Source organism: Salmo trutta, chromosome 1 (assembly GCF_901001165.1).
Source record: "Salmo trutta chromosome 1, fSalTru1.1, whole genome shotgun sequence".
Classification (NCBI taxonomy): Eukaryota; Metazoa; Chordata; class Actinopteri; order Salmoniformes; family Salmonidae; genus Salmo; species Salmo trutta.
The window spans coordinates 62,951,541-62,965,634 of record NC_042957.1 but is presented as its reverse complement, the minus strand read 5'-3'; the positions used below and the strand labels follow the sequence as shown (position 1 = coordinate 62,965,634).

Here is a 14,094-nt window from a genome sequence, read left to right as displayed (position 1 = left end):
CACTCTTCTGGGAAGGCTTTCCACTAGAGCTACAAGAGCATTAGTGAGGTCAGCCACTGATGTTGGGCGATTAGGCCTGGTTCGCAGTCGGCGTTCCAATTCATCCCAAAGGTGTTTGATGGGGTTGAGGTCAGGGCTCTGTGCAGGCCAGTCAAGTTCTTCCACACCAATCTCGAAAAACAATTTCTGTATGGACCTCGCTTTGGGCATGGGGACATTGTCATGCTGAAACAGGAAAGGGCCTTCCCCAAACTTTTGCCACAAAGTTGGAAGCACAACATTGTTTAGAATGTCATTGTATGCTGTAGCGTTAAAATTTCCCTTGACTGGAACTAAGGGGCCTAGCCAAACCATGAAAAACAGCCTCAGACCATTATTCGTCTTCCACCAAACGTTACAGTTGGCGCTATGCATTGGAGTAGGTAGCGTTCTCCTAGCATCCACCAAGCCCAGATTTGTCAATCGGACTGCCAGATGGTGAAGCGTGATTCATCACTCCAGAGAATGCGTTTTCACTGCTCCAGAGTCCAATGGCGGCGAGCTTTACACCACTCCAGGCAACACTTAGCATTTCACTTGATGATCTTAGGCTTGTGTGTGGCTGCTCACCCATGGAAACCCATTTCATGAAGCTCCCAACTACAGTGCCTTGCAAAAGTATTCACCCCCTTTGCGTTTTTCCTATTTTGTTGCATTACAGCCTGTAATTTAAATTGATTCATATTTGGATTTCATGTAATGGACATACACAAAATAGTCCAAATTGGTGAAGTGATTTGAAAAAAACACGTTTGGTGTTTGCCAAAAGGCATGTGGGAGACTCCCCAAACATATGGAAGAAGGTACTCTGGTCAGATGAGACTAAAATAGATTTTGTTTTGCCATCAAGGAAAACGATATGTCTGGCGCAAACCCAACACCTCTCATCACCCCGAGGATACCATCCAATGTTTTTCATCGGCAGGAACTGGGAAACTGGTCAGAATGGAAGCAATGATGGATGGCACTAAATTAAGGGAAATTCTTGAGGGAAACCTGCTCCAGTCTTCCAGAGATTTGAGACTGGGACGGAGGTTCACCTTCCAGCAGGACAATGAGCCTAAGCATACTGCTAAAGCAACACTTGAGTGGTTAAAGGAGAAACATTTAAATGTCTTGGAATGGCCTAGTCAAAACCCAGACCTCAATCCAATTGAGAATCTGTGGTATGACTTAAAGATTGCTGTATACCAGCGGAACCCATCCAACTTGAAGAATCTGGAGAAGTTTTGCCTTGAAGAATGGGCAAAAATCCCAGTGGCTAGATGTGCCAAGCTTATAGAAACATACCCCAAGAGACTAGCAGCTGTAATTGCTGCAAAAGGTGGCTCAAGTTTAGAGGGTTTTTTTTGTTTCACAATAAAAAATATTTTGCTTCTTCAAGTTGTGTAAATCAAATGATACAAACCCCCAAACAATCTATATTAATTCCAGGTTGTAAGGCAATAAAATAGGAAAAATGCCAAGGGCAGTGAATACTTTCGCAAGCCACTGTAACAGTTCTTGTGCTGACGTGGTTTCCAGAGGCAGTTTGAAACTCGGTAGTGAGTGTTTGCAACCAAGAAAATATGATTTTTATGCGCTACGCCTTTCAGCACTCGGCGGTCCCGTTCTGTGAGCTTGTGTGGCCTAACACTTCGCAGCTGAACCGTTGTTGCTCCTAGATGTTTCCACATCACAATAACAGCACTAACAGTTGACCGGGGCAGCTCTAGCAGGTCAGAAATTTTATGAACTGACTTGTTCGAAAGGTGGCATCCTATGACGGTGCCACGTTGAAAGTCAATGAGTTCTTCAGCAAAGCCATTCTACTGCCAATGTTTGTCTTTGGAGATTGCATGGCTGTGTGCTTGATTTTATACACCTGTCAGCAACGGGTGGTGCTGAAATAGACAAATCCACTAATAGTAGTGTATGTCTATGTATATGTTGTAAAGGGAGTAGGAAAGGAGAGTGCATGAAAGGAAGAGAAATCATGAAATAGAGGGAGAAGAGAAAATAGAGTGAAAAGAGAAAGGATAGAAAGAGAACAAGCGAAAGAAAGAGATGGAGCAAGTTACTGAGAGAAAATGAGTGAGAGAGAGAGAGAGAGAGAGAGAGAGAGAGAGGAAGAGCGGAGCAAGCGAATGAGAGAGAGAGTGTGTGTGTGTGCTGCTGCAGTAACCTGTTTTTAGCTGCTGCAGATGATCAATCACCCAGTACAGCCTTGAGACACAGGAACTCTCCCCCTCTCTCTCTGTCTGTCACTCTCTGTCCCTCTCGTTCGCTCTCTCACTCTCTCTTCCTCTTGCTCTCTCTCTACCTCTCTTATCTCTCTCTATCTTTCTCTCCCTCTCTCTCTCTCTCTCTCTCTCTCTCTCTCTCTCTGTCTCTTTCTCTCTATCTCAACCTTTTTCTCTGTCTCTCTGTCTCTATAACTCTTTCTATCTCATTCTCTCTTTCTCTCTTTTTGTCTCTCTCTCTTTCATTCATTTTTCTCACACGCATACACACACGCTTCGCACTTATACACAGATGGCACACACACATACACTGCTCCCAGCTGTGGTCTCTATGGTTAGCTCCTTTTGAATGGTGATTTTTCTTTTAGAAGTGTGGCTCTTTGAAGATGAAAAGCAACTGCCCTTTCTACCCACCTCTGCCCTGACACTTTGATACTACAATGACCAGGGGATGCATACATGCACACACAATAAACATTTACACTTCAAATACATGCTCACTTTTTCTTCACACACCTATAAACCGTCTTCTTCTCAGCATATATACTGAGACACATTGCCAAACAACACTCTTAATACACATGCAGTATATGACTGTACAGGAAGGAAGGAAAGAAGGAAGGAAGGAAGGAAGGAAGGAAGGACGGAATGAAGGAAGGAAGGAAGGAAGGACGGAAGGAAGGAAAGAAAGAAAGAAAAAGAATGAAGGAAGGAAGGAAGGAAGGAGGGATGGAGGGAATATGATAGGCTCATATATTTTCTCATCCCCATAATGGCCAAGGTAAGAATTGTGAGGGTAGCTGCTCCTAGATCTGTGGATAAGGCCATGTAACCGTGGTCTGTGGTAGTGGCCGTGTCTGAATACTTGTACTTGCGTAGAATAGAACGTTTTATAGGTGACATTTCTGAACTGTAGTATGCTTTAAATGCCAGGATGTAATACTGATTTAGGCTTTTCATCTAGTAGAATTGGATGCACACTACTGAGGAAGAGACTGGTCTTTCTAGACCCAGTGTGATTGAGAACAGCTGATAATCACGTAAGATGCCTTGCTGTACCAAACTGAACGAATCAACGTAATTGAGCATTAGATGACACATTCTAAGGATGGATGACCTAGTACGTTGATATTTGTTGCTGACTGCATTTGTTTTTACTAAACAATAAGTTCTAAATAGTATGTAGCATGATATGTACACAAAATGTAGGTTTTGTATGCAAGTTAGATTTTGGACACGGCCATTGAGTTCTATCCGTAGTAGAACAGTGAGGAGCTGTCCACGGTAGAACAGTGTGGAGAACTGTGAGGAGCTGTCCATTGTAGAACAGTGTGGAGAACTGTGAGGAGCTGTCCACGGTAGGACAGTGTGGAAAACAGTGAGGAGCTGTCCACGGTAGGACAGTGTGGAGAACTGTGAGGAGCTGTCCATTGAAGAACAGTGTGGAGAACTGTGAGGAGCTGTCCATTGTAGAACAGTGTGGAGAACTGTGAGGAGCTGTCCATTGTAGAACAGTGTGGAGAACTGTGAGGAGCTGTCCATTGTAGAACAGTGTGGAGAACTGTGAGGAGCTGTCCATTGTAGAACAGTGTGGAGAACTGTGAGGAGCTGTCCATTGTAGAACAGTGTGGAGAACTGTGAGGAGCTGTCCATTGTAGAACAGTGTGGAGAACTGTGAGGAGCTGTCCATTGTAGAACAGTGTGGAGAACTGTGAGGAGCTGTCCATTGTAGAACAGTGTGGAGAACTGTGAGGAGCTGTCCATTGTAGAACAGTGTGGAGAACTGTGAGGAGCTGTCCACGGTAGGACAGTGTGGAGAACTGTGAGGAGCTGTCCATTGTAGAACAGTGTGGAGAACTGTGAGGAGCTGTCCATTGTAGAACAGTGTGGAGAACTGTGAGGAGCTGTCCATTGTAGAACAGTGTGGAGAACTGTGAGGAGCTGTCCATTGTAGAACAGTGTGGAGAACATTGAAGAGCTCTTTTGGGTAAAAAAGGGTCATTGTCTCAGGTAAAGTCTTGCCTGGGTTGAACCTCTCTCTAAATTATATGTTAACGGCTCAAGCCTTGGTTCCAGACTGTCAAACTCAAGATTAGCTGGCCACTCTTTCCTCATGCTGTGTGTGCGAAATTGTGCCTCCACAAGCCAGATTCTTACAACGTTTACTTCTCAGACAGACTTGCTTAAAGCCTTGACATTATGCTAACCTCTGACTTGTTGCGTGTATCTGTCAGATGATGTGACATACAGTATAAGAAAGATCAGGAAACTATTTTTATTTGAGCCTATGATATTCCCTGGAGTGGTTGAAAAATGAGTTTTAATGACTCCAACCTAAGTGTATGTAAACTTCCGACTTCAACTGTATGTATGTGTGTGTGTGTGTGTGTGTGTGTGTGTGTGTGTGTGTGTGTGTGTATATGGGAGGGAGTGTGTGTGTGTGCGTGTTTTCATGCGTGTGTGTTTATCAGGGTAGAAACTGAGGTATTTCATAGGTAGCTAGTTCGTATGACCTAAATACTAGTGTGCATTCGTGCATATAAATGTATGTGCACTCAAATGGTTCCAAGCTGAAACTGTATGTATGTGCAGCTTATAAATGTGTGCGTGTGTGTGTGTGCATGCTTGTGTGTGTGCATGCTTGTGTGAGTGTGTGTGCATGCTTGTGTGGGTGTGTGTGAATGCTTGTGTGGGTGTGTGTGCTTTGGGTGTATGTGCTAGCTTGTGTGTGTATTATTTACATGTATGTGTATGTTTCACTATACAACTGAGGATATTAGAAGAAAAAAAAACATATCAATCAAGTTCCCCTTGGCCCGGTTACCACGGTGATGCAAAGATTCTAGCAAGGAGCCAAGGTCCCTGTTGCCATGGAAACAGTTATGAATGAGAAGGGCCCCAGTAACCGTGGAAACGGTGTGAATGAGCCTTGTTGCTTTGATGATAAATTCTGTAAAGGTGGACAGACCTGGTGGGGTTGAGGAGCTGTTGGTGCAAGACTGCCATCTTCATCTTCTTCTTCATCATCATCATCATCATTGTCTTCTTCTTGCACACAAATGTACACACACACATATACACTCTTGACAGTTTCCTGTGAGGCAGATTGGCAAGTAACTCCCAGTAGATTTCTCTCCTGTCGGCACTGTTAACACTATCCCCTACATACACACGCGCAGACACACGCGGAGACACACACACACGCACACTTTTTCTCCCTCCACACACACACCTGCGTTGTCAGTGTGAATCCCTCACTTTAACCCCAATATCCCACCTTGTCTTCAGAGCAGGACCTTCCAGGCTGACAAACCAGCACCTTGTGCTTCCTTCCCTGTCTCCCTCCCTCATTCTCACTTCCCTTTACCTCCTCTTCTGATAGGACAGTCTCTGTATAGCCGGCTGTCATCAGGGCTGGCGACTTCTAACTCCCATAGCATCCCTCTACGTATCTAGCACAGGAAGATAGCTTAATTGCCCCTGAGGGGATAAATATAGTTATATAGAATTGAAATCCCATAGCAAGTACTTGCCTTGTAGCACAGATAGTAACTCCCATAGTATTTACCTGTGTTCCTAGCACAGATAGCTAACTCCCATAGTATTTACCTGTGTTCCTAGCACAGATAGCTAACTCCCATAGTATTTACCTGTGTTCCTAGCACAGATAGCTAACTCCCATAGTATTTACCTGTGTTCCTAGCACAGATAGCTAACTCCCATAGTATTTACCTGTGTTCCTAGCACAGATAGCTAACTCCCATAGTATTTACCTGTGTTCCTAGCACAGATAGTAACTCCCATAGGATTTACCTGCGTTCCTAGCGCAGATAGCTAACTCCAGAACATAGTCAGTCACACCAGCCTCTCTGGTGAAGCTATTAAGCTAAAAGTGTGTGTTAGTCGTTAAGCACAGAGCTTCCTAAACTGGGCTCTGTGGACTCACTGTTGTTCCTCAACCAGACACCCCACCAGGCCTCGGTGGGAAGGCTTTCAACGATGTGTCATTCAGATTGTATTACACTGACACATCATCATTCCCTAGTGTTTAGGTGTGCTGTCAGACTAACGGTGGGCCCCTGAGACTCTCCTGTGTTGTAGTGGTCCATGTGGAGGGGAGAGACACCTATTGAGTAGTGATGTGCAGTTTGCAAATTATTCATTATTTTTGAATGACGCTTTTTAATGCCTCTAGAGTCATGATTCATTTTTCTGAGTGACTTGTTTGTTTTAGTTGTTTGTTTGACCTGTTGGCTCCAATGCAATGAGTCCTCAGCAGGATTGATGCACGCTCTTGCGGCTCAGCGGCTCCAGAGACAAACAGCTGATCATGATGCAGGCATTGTTTCAAACTGATAATATATCACATGGTGCAAGAATGAATGCAATGAATTGATTATTGAATGTTATGATGGACACAGCTTCATAGAACCAAAACTACAAAGCTGCTCAAAGCAAACTCGAACTCGAGGAGAATTAATCATTTGGGGACCTGCAGTTCGCGAACGACATTGTGCTTATCACGGCAGTCAAGCAATGCGTTCCACCAAGAGTCGAATGCACTGGTGCAACAGGATCAGCCAGTTACTGTGCCATGCAGCTCTTAGCAGAAGGACTATTGGAAAACGTTGATGATTCCCAGTCAGTTAGAGAGATAACTGGAAGTCAGACAACGTGAGAGAACATCCTCTCCTTCACACACAAACACTCCTCCTCACCAACAAACACACTCCTTCACAGAAACACACACACACTTATCTTTCTGTCCCTCTCAGTTTTTCCTACACAATGTGTGTGTGTGTGTGTGTGTGTGTGCATGTGTGTGTGTGCGTGTTTGTGTGTGTGCATGTGTGTGTGCATGCGTGCATAAATGTTTGTGTGTGTATAGTGAGGTACAGATAGAGTCCTGATGAGTTGGCAGTGGCCATGGCTCTCAGACAGAGTTTATACATAGGAGGAATAAAGATGGGGAACAAATGAGGCAGTCAACAACTCTCAATCATACAGCCTGTGCGCGCTCTCTCTCTCTCTCTCTCCATGGGGCTTTATTGGCATGGGAAACATATGTTTACATTGCCAAAGCAAGTGAAATAGATAATAAACAAAAGTGAAATAAACAATAAAAAATGAACACTAAACATTACACTTACAAAAGTTCCAAAAGAATAAAGACATTTCAAATGTAATTTATGTATATATACAGTGTTTTATAGATGTGCAAATAGTTAAAATACAGAAAGGAAAATAAATAAACATAAGTATAGGTTGTATTTACAGTGGTGTTTGTTCTTCACTGGTTGCCCTTTTCTGCTGTGATGACACACTGTGGCATTTCACCCAATAGATATGGGAGTTTCTTAAAATCTGAGGGAAATATGTGTCTCTAATATGGTCATACATTTGGCAGGAGGTTACGAAGTGCAGCTCAGTTTCCACCTCATTTTGTGTGCAGTATGCACATAGCCTGTCCTCTCTTGAGTGCCAGGTCAGTCTTCAGCTGCCTTTCTCAATAGCAAGGCTATGCTTACTGAGTCTGTACATAGATTTCCTTAAGTTTGGGTCAGTCACAGTGGTCAGGTCTTCTGCCACGGTGTGCTCTCTGTTTAAGGCCAAATAGCATTCTAGTTTGCTCTGTTTTTCTGTAAATTGTTTCCAATGTGTCAAGTAATTATCTTTTTGTTTTCTCATGATTTGGTTGCTCATTCTCTCTCTCTCTCTCTCTCTCTCTCTCTCTCTCTCTCTATCGACTTCCCTGTCCCATCTCTTGATTGACTCGTGGCTCATCCATGCATTCACATTATTGACTTACTCATTCACTCGCTGAAAGTCTTCTTCTTATCCAAGTGATTAGTGTAAATGATTAACAGATGATGTCACTAAAACCCCCGGCAACCGACACACATTGATTGGCTGATGCTACAAATGTTCCTAAAAAATATTAAAATACTCTAATTATTCCTTCTCTTTATTTTCCTTCTTCCCTCTGTCTCGCTCTCTCCCTCTCTCCACCTCCTCTCGCTCTCTGCTCCATCTCTCTCTGTAGGATCCTGTCTACAGTGGGATCGGACTTCGATTTGCGGACTCTGAGAGCGGTCCGTGTGCTGAGACCCCTCAAACTGGTGTCTGGGATACCCAGTAAGTCGTGGGACGGAGAGAACGACTAGCTACATCCCTAATAGTCTTATTTCATCTGATACCATAAGAGGAGGGGAGGGGGAGGACAGTTCGGATTCAGTTACATCATTTTTATAGGGATTTTGGGATGTAGGTCAGAGTTTTTTTTACTTTGTCTGTTGTTTCTCTTCTTAAACGATGTGCGCTGTCTCCCCCAGGCCTCCAGGTGGTCCTCAAGTCCATCATGAAGGCTATGATCCCACTGCTGCAGATCGGCCTGTTGCTATTCTTCGCCATCCTCATGTTCGCTATCATCGGCCTGGAGTTCTACATGGGCAAATTCCATACTACCTGCTTCGACATTCACACAGGTAAGTCGGTCAGTCAGTTGGTCGGTCGATTGGTCGGCCAGTCAGTTGGTCGGCCAGAAGGTCGGTGGGTCAGTTGGTTGGATGGTCAGACAGTCAGTCAGTTAGTCAGTCAGTCAGCATGCCAGTCAGTCTGCTAGTCAGTCTGCCAGTCAGTCAGTCAGTCAATCAGTTAGTCAGTCAGTATGACAGTCAGCCAATATGTCAGTCAGTCAGTCTGCCAGTCAGTCACCCAGTCAGTATGTGCCAGTCAGCATACCAGTCAGGCAGTATGCCAGTCATTCTACCAGTCATTGCCAGTCATTCTACCAGTTAATCAGTCAGCCAGTCAGTCGCCAGTCAGTCAGTCAGTATCTCAGTCAGTTAGTCAGTCAGTAGGCCAGTTAAATCAGTGACAAAAAGACTGTCAATTCAATATGAATCAAAGAAGATCTAGCTCTTAAATAACATGTTGATCCACAAACTCTCTGTACCCCTGTAGATGAGATTCGCGAGGAGTTTCCGTGTGGGACCGAAGCCCCGTCGAGACTATGTCCAAACGGGACCACGTGTCGAAAGTATTGGCTGGGGCCTAACTACGGCATCACCCAGTTTGACAACATCCTGTTTGCCGTGCTCACAGTCTTCCAATGTATTACCATGGAGGGATGGACTGACCTGCTCTACTATGTGAGTTACGGTACTTCACATCACAGTGGTTCTGTATTAGAGGTATTATGGTATTTAATTGATGGTTAAAGAGCTGGACTATTATGTGAGTTACTGTAGAGTTGGGTTAGGGTTTGAGATCGGGTTTGGTTTTGAGTTTAAGATCAGGAGTTTGGGTTTGGTTTTAGGTTTGGGTTTGGCTTGAGATTAGGTTTGGTTTTGTGTTTGTGTTTGGGTTTGGATTCAGGATTGGTTTGGGGTTTGAGGTTTAGTCTTCGGTTTGGGTTTGAGATTGGGTTCAGGTTTCGTTTTGGGTTTCGGGTAGAATTGAAATTACATGGTAAATAAGCTGATCCTAAATCTGTGGGGCAACTACAACCTGGATAATAGATTTCTATGGTATTTACTAGTAAATTACATGGTAAATACCCACCAATTCATACAATACATGTTTCACTGCTAGACAAATATGCCCATAGCATTTACTCATATACTGTATTGTGTGCCCATACCGAAGACACAGTGAATAGTACCCTGCTGCCAGTGGCAATGGTTGCTATGGCGATGGAGAGGTGGATGAGGGTAGTGGGGGAATGTGAGTGTAGTCCCATTCACAGCAGTCTCTATGGGCCCATATTCAATATTCCCCCTTCCCTCTCTTCCCCCTCTTCTCTTTCCCACACCTCTCTCTTTCCTCGCTCTCTCTGCTTCCTTAATCTGTCTCTCCATCTCCATTCCTTTTTGCTTCTTCCTACTCCCCCCACCTCACCACACCCAATTACTCACTGTCTCTCTCCCCCCCATCGGCCTCCCTCTTTCTCCCTTCCTCTTCACCCCCCTCCCCCTTTCCCCCACCCTCTTCCCTTCTTCTCTCTCCTCCATCAGTCTCACTCAGTGGCGATGCTACTCTATATTTAACAGGGCTGTTCAGTCAGAGTTATTCTTGCAGCTGCTGAGGAAGAAAGTGCTGAAAGTTTAATGGCTAAAAAGGCTGCAGTACCTTCAGTACAGCATACAGCAACAGCAGCCACGCCCACAGACATAGGGAGGGAGGGAGGGAGGGAGGGCGGGAGGGAGGGAGGGCGCGAGGGAGGGAGGGAGGGCGGGAGGGAGGGAGGTGTATGGGAGGGAGGGAGGGCGGGAGGGAGGGAGGGCGCGAGGGAGGGAGGGAGGGCGGGAGGGAGGGAGGTGTATGGGAGGGAGGGAGGGAGGTGTATGGGAGAGAGAAAGAGCGTTACATTCTGTGATGGACTCAGTTTAGGGGGAAATACAGCAAGATGGGGAGGGATGGGAGAGATAGAGAAAGGGGGGTTGGAGAGGGTGAGGGAAAATGAGAGAGGAAGAGCGTTACATTCTGTGCAGCTGAACTGTTTAAATGGCAGATACTCTGGACAGTATACTGTATAAAACGATGTCCTAATCATCCCCGTATTGTGGTGACCCCGTCCCAGTTCATGAAAAGGTCCTGAAATGGTCTGCTGTTTTTTGGCTTTATAAAATCTACATCTCAGTGTAACCTCTCTAGTCAAACAAGGGAAAGATGAATTACTAGATCAAAATATGTGTGTGTGTGTGTGGTGTGTGTATGTGTGTGTGTGTGTGTGTGTGTGTGTGTGTGTGTGTATGTGTGTGTGTGTGTGTGTGTGTGTGTGTGTGTGTGTGTGTGTGTGTGTGTGTGTGTGTGTGTGTGTGTGTTTGCAGAGCAACGATGCCTCAGGGAGCGCGTGGAACTGGATGTACTTCATTCCCCTCATCATCATCGGCTCTTTCTTCATGTTGAACCTGGTCCTGGGTGTACTGTCTGGGTAAGTGTGTGTGTGTGTGTGTGCACGCATGTGTGTGTGTGGGAGAGTGTGTGTGTAGGCGCACGTGTGTGTGGGACATGTTTGTGTGTTTCGTGTGCGTGTGTGTATACAATATGTCTGTGTATATGTCATTGTATAGATCTATATGTGTGTTTCAGTTGATATGTGTGTGTTGATATGTGTGTGTGTGTGTCGACCACAGGGAGTTTGCCAAAGAGAGAGAGCGAGTGGAGAACAGGAGTGAGTTTCTGAAGCTGAGGAGACAGCAGCAGATAGAGAGAGAGCTCAATGGATACCTGGAGTGGATTTGTAAAGCAGGTACATTATCATCGTATAGAACTACACACAAAACATATTTGGAACCCTATGTTACATATTTATGTTATATATGTTATATATTCATGTTATATATGTTATACATTTATGTTATATATGTTACATATTTATGTTACATTTGTTACATATTTATGTTATATATGTTATATATTCATGTTATATATGTTATATATTCATGTTATATATGTTATATATTTATGTTATATATGTATGTTATATATTTATGTTACATATGTTACATATTGTTATATATGTTATATATTTATGTTACATATGTTATATATTTTTGTTATATATGTTATATATTTATGTTGTATATGTTATATATTTATGCTATATATTTATGTTACATATGTTATATATTTATGTTATATATTTATGTTATATGTTATATATTTATGTTACATATATTACATATTTATGTTATATATGTTATATATTTAGGTTAAATATGTTATATATTTATGTTATATATGTTATATATTTATGTTATATATGTTACATATTGCCATATACATTCCCATGTTATTGTTTATTTCACTTTTCCTTCCTATAGAAGAAGTGATCTTAGCAGACGATGAAGACCCTGATGCCTTTGACGGTATTTACCCAAGTGTGTGTGTGTGTGTGTGTGTGTGTGTGTGTGTGTGTGTGTGTGTAGTGACATAGATATGATGTTAGAATGTATATAGAGACAGGCAATGAGAAACTATAACATTGTGTAAATGTAGCATCATTGTTAGTGTAACAGTATCATCTTTACTAGTATACATGTAGCATCTTTGCTAGTCTAAATGTATCATCTTTACTAGTGTAAATGTATCATCTTTGCTAGTGTAAATGTAGCATTTTTAATAGTGTAAATGTTGCATCTGTGGCTCAGTTGGTAGAGCATGGTGTTTGTGACATAAGCATGTTGTTTGCAACGCCAAGGTTGTGGGTTTGATTCCCACGGGGGGCCAGTATGAAATAAAAATGTTTAAAAATGTATGAAATGTATGCATTCACTACTGTAAGTCGCTCTGGATAAGAGTGTCTGCTAAATGACTAAAATGTAAAAATGTAAAATGTAATCTATGCTAGTGTAAATGTAGCATCTTTGCTAGTGTAAATGTAACACATTTGCTAGTGTAAATGTAGTATTTTTGCTAGTGTGAATGTAGAATATTTACTAGTGTAACCAGAGCATTTTTGAAACGGTAAATGTAGCATCTTTCCTTGTGTAAATGTAGCATATTTTGTAGTGTAAATGTAGCATCTTTCCTATTGTAAATGTTGCAGTTTTGCTAGTGTAAATGTATCATCTTTACTAGTGTAAATCTATAATAACTGCTAGTGTAAATGTAGCATTTTTGCTAGAGTAAATGTAGAATATTTACTAGTGTAACCAGAGCACCTTTGCTAGTGTAAATGTAGCATCTTTGCTAGTGTACATGTAGAATATTTTCTCATGTAAATGTAGCCTCTTTGCTCGTGTAAATGTAGCATGTTTGTTAGTGTAAATGTAGCATCATTCCTATTGTAAATGTTGCAGCTTTGCTAGTGTAAATGTAGCATCTTTACTAGTGTAAATGTAGCATCTTTGCTAGTGTAAATGTAGCATCTTTGTTAATGTAAATGTAGCATCTTTACTAGTGTAAATGTAGCATCTTTACTAGTGTAAATGTAGCATATTTGCTTCTGTGCCAGTGTTTGTTTGCGTATGCTATAGTGAGCAGTTGTGCGTCACTGTGTTCTATTTTTCCCATTCAGGCACCCGCAGGAGACCCACCATCAAAAACCACAAGAACAAAACAGATCTCCTTAACCCAGAGGATGGGAATGGAGACCTGGCAGTGGGTAAGAAACACCACACACATGCACACGCACACACAAGATGTTACATCCTAACCAAATGTGTTTTTTTCTCTCCACTCTTGTCCCCATCCCCCTCTCCTCTTCCCACTCTTCTCCTCTCCTCCACACCCTCTCCTCTTCCCACTCTTCTCCTCTCCTCCATCCCCTCTCCTCTTCCCATTCTTCTCCTCTCCTCCATCCCTCTCTCCTCTTCCCACCCTTCTCCTCTCCTCCATCCCCCTCTCCTCTTCCCACTCTTCTCCTCTCCTCCATCCCTTTCTCCTCTTCCCACTCTTCTCCTCTCCTCCATCCCTCTCTCCTCTTCCCACTCTTCTCCTCTCCTCCATCCCTCTCTCCTCTTCCCACTCTTCTCCTCTCCTCTCCTCCATTCCCCTCTCCTCTTCCCACTCTTCTCCTCTCCTCCATCCCTCTCTCCTCTTCCCACTCTTCTCCTCTCCTCCATCCCTCTCTCCTCTTCCCACTCTTCTCCTCTCCTCCATTCCCCTCTCCTCTTCCCACTCTTCTCCTCTCCTCCATTCCCCTCTCCTCTTCCCACTTCTCCTCTCCTCTCCTCCATCCTCTCTCCTCTTCCCACTCTTCTCCTCTCCTCCATCCCTCTCTCCTCTTCCCACTCTTCTCCTCTCCTCCATCCTCTCTCCTCTTCCCACTCTTCTCCTCTCCTCCATCCCTCTCTCCTCTTCCCACTCTTCTCCTCTTCTCCATTCC

At 43.5% G+C, this 14,094-nt stretch overlaps 1 protein-coding gene across 1 annotated transcript in view; it reads left to right on the top strand.

Moving 5' to 3' along the window:
* Positions 1 to 14,094, top strand: part of LOC115196908 (voltage-dependent P/Q-type calcium channel subunit alpha-1A) — a 145,287-nt gene that overhangs the window by 32,355 nt on the left and 98,838 nt on the right. Inside the window, exons 4-10 of the mRNA XM_029757962.1 lie at positions 8,305 to 8,396; positions 8,594 to 8,746; positions 9,225 to 9,412; positions 11,093 to 11,196; positions 11,399 to 11,514; positions 12,089 to 12,133; positions 13,285 to 13,371. Of these exons, the coding sequence (XP_029613822.1) occupies positions 8,305 to 8,396; positions 8,594 to 8,746; positions 9,225 to 9,412; positions 11,093 to 11,196; positions 11,399 to 11,514; positions 12,089 to 12,133; positions 13,285 to 13,371 (785 nt within the window). The remainder of the gene's footprint in view (positions 1 to 8,304; positions 8,397 to 8,593; positions 8,747 to 9,224; positions 9,413 to 11,092; positions 11,197 to 11,398; positions 11,515 to 12,088; positions 12,134 to 13,284; positions 13,372 to 14,094) is intronic.